Genomic DNA, 5,000 nt, shown 5'->3' on the forward strand with positions numbered 1-5,000 from the left:
TTGTCTAATGCCTATTTTCGGGTTGAAAACTATTATTTCTCAACGAATCGTATGTCATTTAGCGCATAAGTCTAACTGCACAATAATAATAAGTTATTAAATTTAAACATAATGCATTATTTCACTAACTGATGCACACCGAAGAATACCCTTACCTTTGTTGCATTCGCAGGCGTTTTTGTGCCAGTCCCTTTGGCGGAGGGGTGAATAAATCATCATAAGTTTTCTGGCTGTTCTCCATCGCCCCCTTTGTGTATTCGCACAATTATCTGTCAACTGAGCGCTTAAGAGAACGCTAACTTGTGAAAAAACTGCAATATTGACCGACAGTTTGCCTTCGCCTTCTGTCCCGCCAAAACCTCACCGTCTGGAAGCAAGCGTGAAGAAACAAAATCCACAGGAATTACTAAATAAATATATGTGTTATTTTTTCATGTTGATCCCATTGATTGTAAATAAAATCTTAATACCCCAAGTCAAGATAGAAGTTGAATCAAGGAATTAAAAAAAATATATTGAAAATTAAATTTAATACCTATTGTCAAAATATATTTTGTTTAGATTTGGAACATTAAAATATGTTCAAAATAAGTACACTATACTATAAGTACACTATAATATATGTACTGCAGTTATGTCCGGAATTCTCGTCTTTTTTCAAAGTTACTAGGTATTTTCCGAGAAGGAAAAGAATCAAAGATGAATTTAGGTAAAGTAACTGTAGGTAATCCTCTTTATATACACATACATATGCAGACATACATTCATAAACATATGAATATATATACATATATATACATATATATACATATATATACATATGTGTTTGTGTGTGTGTGTGTGTGTGTGTGTGTGTGTGTGCATGTATGTTTGTATGAATGTATGCATGTATGTATATTATAAAGTTTTTATATCTGTGGATGCGAGCAAAACGTATGTGAGAAAATAGCTGATAGCACTTGTTTCTCACGCCAAAACAGGATGAGAAACCCCGTCTGGAGAAGACAGTGACATAAGATAACGATAACTTTCTCTGTTCCGTTATCGTATCACCGTGACATCTTTCGTTCACATGGGAAGTGACAAAGGAAATCCGGTTCGGTGAGTATTTGATTAATATCAATTTTCTTGTCGCATAAGCTGTCTCGTAAAAGAAAAAATGTACAGTACATACACTCACACACACACAAACACACACATATACGTGTGCATGTGTGTGCATGCATACATACATACATAATATATATATATATATATATATATATATATACACACACGTACACACAACTGCATACCATTCACTCATACGCATGTGTGCAATGGTACATGCGTATCTTTTTCTAGGAAGAGTGTTTTGTTAGGTTTTGATAAATAAAAGAGCATATAATGCAGTGTTTATTCGTGAATGAAAGTGAAGTTACATTGATAGATTTCAGTGAATTCAATAAACCGGATCGAACATATACATACCTGAAGTGTAATCATTTGAAATAAGCAAACATATAAATAAATAAATAAATCCAAAATTCAGACTCACGTCAATAATCCATCAGTAAGTCCTCCATCAATCCAGGTCACCAATAAATAAATAAATAAATAAATCACCTTCTGATCACCTCAATCAGAAAAACAAAGACAGATGCCAGATACCCCAAGATGAGTAGATAAAAAATACTTTGCATGTGGTCAATGCTCAGGGCGATTGCGTCATCGCTCCTGGCTTCGGATTCCTCTTCGACTGGGTTGCCGTTTCCTTTCATTTTTGATTTTTCCGCTTCTTGTATCTATAAAAACAAGAATTTGGGGTCGTTATGCTTCTGAGAAACCAGTTAGTGACAAGACGTCCATTTTGAATAATAATTTCCAATACTTTCCAAGTCTTCTTAGTGCATTAAATACGTGCCAAAGTATTACGGAACACAAAATCTTGAAAGCAAGTTTAAAACCGTGAATAAGTATTTAAATAAGTATTTAAATCCAAAGAATGAAGTCACTCCATTAAACCTTAGCAAGCACATAGCCTTTAAAACCAAATCCTAAATATAAGAACAAAACACTCCCTCAGAAACAATCGAAGACAATAAACTCGGAATCCAAACCTTCTTGGCGCGCTCAATAGCCTCGAAGAACCAGTTGGTAACGAGACCGCCCTCGACCATCCACATAATGACCTTGCTAAATTTTGCCTTCAGAGGAGAATAAATCTGGAAGCCCATCGCGATGTGGCTGACGGAGATGCATTCCTGGAAGAGAGGGAGGATGCGGAAGAACAACAAAAGAGGAGGAAATGGATGAAAAGGGAAGAGGAAGACGTGGAAGAAGAAGGAAGAGGAGGAGGAGGAGGAAGACGTGCAAAAAGACGGAAGAAGAGAATAAGAAAAAGGTAAAAGGTATCCACACAGCACAAAAAAAAAAAAAAAAATGATACCGGCAAATAGATTACAGATGAGAACAATTGCAACACCGTTAACAGATCATTACAACAAGGTCCTACACAGAGTCCATATCACAATCTAATAGACACCGTCATAAAAGAGGGAAAAACATGCAACACAGATGAATGAAACGCCCCCAAAAAGACCCGAGACCTTCATGATTCTCATCCTCGGGCTGCCCTGGGGAGTCGTGAACTGCGTAGACACGACGTACTCGAGGTAGCTGCGGCTCTCGATATTGACGCCCTCGCCCGCCAGAACCAGCTTGTACACCCGTTCGAACCCCGGGACGACTCGGTAGCGGTCTGCTAGTGCCTGGGGGTTGGGGGTTGGTGAGAGGAGGGAGGAAGGGGTGGAGAGAAGAGTGAGAGAGAGAGAAGGAGCGAGGAAGGAAAAGAAAGAGAGAGAGAAGGGGGAGGGATGGAGGGAGGGGAAAGGGAAAGAGAGGGAGGGGGGGAGGGAGGGGAGAGGGAAATAGAGAGTGAACATTAGATATCCTTTATCATTAGTTTCCTTCAGGGACATATTATTAATCCCTAAGAAGTGTGGAAGGAAAAAAAAATATGAAGAGAATAAATAAGACTAAGTAGAAAGTACAAGAATCCATGGATGTCTGAATCCTCAGAGGGGAAGGTGAAGAATTATGATTACGATAATGATAAGATTGCAAATTGTGTATCCTTATCCTTGGCAAAGCCATAAAGCCATTAAAAACCAGCTGAAGCACCGAATGGAGTAAAAGAAAAAAAAAGAAAATGGAAAGAATGAAAAAGGAAAGTGGCTCGCAGCGTGCGCTCCCAACCTGTATGTCCTTGTTCTCCGACAGGACCATGGACCCTTTAAAGAACGAGTTGACGCAGAGGATGGGCAGGTTGGCTTCCCGCAGCTCCCTGATGGTCTCCATGCCCTTCGGCTGCCTTGACTTCGTCAGGAACGCCGTCAGGTTGGAGCTGTAGCTGGTCGTGAGGACGATGGCGTAGAACCACAGCAGGATGAAGAAGGAGCGCGTGCTGTCCTTCGCGGGGACGCGGTGCTGCGGCTGCCGGAAGTGCATCCCCGCGGCGTACAGGAACGAAGACGCCGCCGTCAGGAGGCTTCGGTGCTCATCGCTGCCTCCGCTGAGAGGGGGAGGGGCTTATGTCCTTTCGTCTCTATTTACAGGCCTTATTCTAACAATGAGTCTCAGCGCCTACCCTCAAACCTCGCCAACCTTACCTGAACCGAGTCAGGAAGAAGAGGAGGTAGATGACGCAGGCGCAGACGGCGAGCGCCGCCAGGAAGGCCAGCCACGTCTCCGTCTGGTAAGGGAGGACAAGCGACCGCCAGCGGGGCACCGGGGGCTCCATCTTGGCCGTGAAGCAGCTCCTCTGGGGACGCGAGGGAGGGAGGGGCAGAGGGCAGGGGCAGGGGGAGAAGGGAGGAGAAGAGGAGGCAGAAAATGCAGGAAAAGAAGGGGAAAAAGGGAGAGGAAAGGAAGGGCGGAAAGAGGAAGAAAGGACGGGTCAGTGAAGGTAAGGAAGGGAGCAAAGAGGGAGAAACGACGAATGAAGGGAGGAAGGCAGGAGAGGAAAAGAGGGGAAAGGATTATAGAAAATCGAAGGAAAGAGAAGGAAACAGGTGGAGAAGCCAGAGGTTACGAAAGTAAAGCGGAAGAAAATAATTGTAATAAAGAAGTTACTGTAACGTGAATTATGGGCATGACAGATATGGGAAGAAAATTAAATCGATGACGAAAAATTCGTATATTCAAAAACTGTGAATATACGAATGTCTTCCCTTCCCCTCCCTACCCTCCCTTCCTCTCCCCTTCCCCTCCCTACCCTCCCTTCCTCTCCCCTTCCCCTCCCTACCCTCCCTTCCTTTCCCTTTCCCTTCCCCTCCCTACCCTCCCTTCCTCTCCCCTTCCTCTCCCTACCCTCCCTTCCTTTCCCCTTCCCTTCCCCTCCCTACTCTCCCTTCCTTTCCCCTTCCCCTCCCTACCCTCGCCTTCCTCTCCCCTTCCCCTCCCTACCCTCCCTTCCTTTCCCCTTCCCTTTCCCTCCCTACCCTCCCTTCCCTTCCCTCTTCCCCTTCCTACCCTCCCTTCCTCTCCCCTTCCCCTCCCTACCCTCCCTTCCTTTCCCCTTCCCTTCCCCTCCCTACCCTCCCTTCCTTTCCCCTTCCCCTCTCTACCCTCCCTTCCTCTCCCCTTCCCCTCCCTTCCCCTCCCCTATCCCCCCTCACCTCAACAGCATACGGCGCACTGTAGTGTTGGAAATCCATCCGGTCGTGAAGGTCGCTCACGTACATGTTTCCTACACCAATGTCGGCCTTACCGGTGTAGAGCACGTCGACGATGCCGTCCCAGCTGCCGTTGGGCAGGCGGTCGCCCCACAGCTGGCCTGCTCGGAGGGGGGGGGGGGAATGTTAAACTGATTAACGATTTAATTATTATGTTAATACCAAAGCCTGATGAGCGGAGGGGGAGGTGACTTTGTTAAATTGGTGAGCGATTGAATCATTACGTTAACATCAGAGTTGGGGGACAATTCAATCGTGTTAAAATCAAAGCTTGGATGCAAAGGG

At 44.7% G+C, this 5,000-nt stretch overlaps 2 protein-coding genes across 2 annotated transcripts in view; both read right to left on the minus strand.

Moving 5' to 3' along the window:
- The window catches only part of LOC125036203, a 6,549-nt gene extending 6,188 nt beyond the window's left edge, over nucleotides 1-361 (minus strand). The window contains exon 1 of the mRNA XM_047628661.1: nucleotides 156-361. Within this exon, the coding sequence (XP_047484617.1) occupies nucleotides 156-241 (86 nt within the window). The 5' untranslated portion in view covers nucleotides 242-361. The remainder of the gene's footprint in view (nucleotides 1-155) is intronic.
- A 1,061-nt stretch (nucleotides 362-1,422) lies between these two features.
- The window catches only part of LOC125035919 (glutamate receptor ionotropic, kainate 2-like), a 13,271-nt gene continuing 9,693 nt past the window's right edge, over nucleotides 1,423-5,000 (minus strand). The window contains exons 5-10 of the mRNA XM_047628230.1: nucleotides 4,659-4,816; nucleotides 3,651-3,802; nucleotides 3,238-3,553; nucleotides 2,589-2,750; nucleotides 2,100-2,243; nucleotides 1,423-1,784 (exon numbers count right to left, since the gene is read on the minus strand). Of these exons, the coding sequence (XP_047484186.1) occupies nucleotides 1,602-1,784; nucleotides 2,100-2,243; nucleotides 2,589-2,750; nucleotides 3,238-3,553; nucleotides 3,651-3,802; nucleotides 4,659-4,816 (1,115 nt within the window). The 3' untranslated portion in view covers nucleotides 1,423-1,601. The remainder of the gene's footprint in view (nucleotides 1,785-2,099; nucleotides 2,244-2,588; nucleotides 2,751-3,237; nucleotides 3,554-3,650; nucleotides 3,803-4,658; nucleotides 4,817-5,000) is intronic.

This window comes from Penaeus chinensis, chromosome 20 (genome assembly GCF_019202785.1).
Source record: "Penaeus chinensis breed Huanghai No. 1 chromosome 20, ASM1920278v2, whole genome shotgun sequence".
In the NCBI taxonomy this organism is placed as follows: Eukaryota; Metazoa; Arthropoda; class Malacostraca; order Decapoda; family Penaeidae; genus Penaeus; species Penaeus chinensis.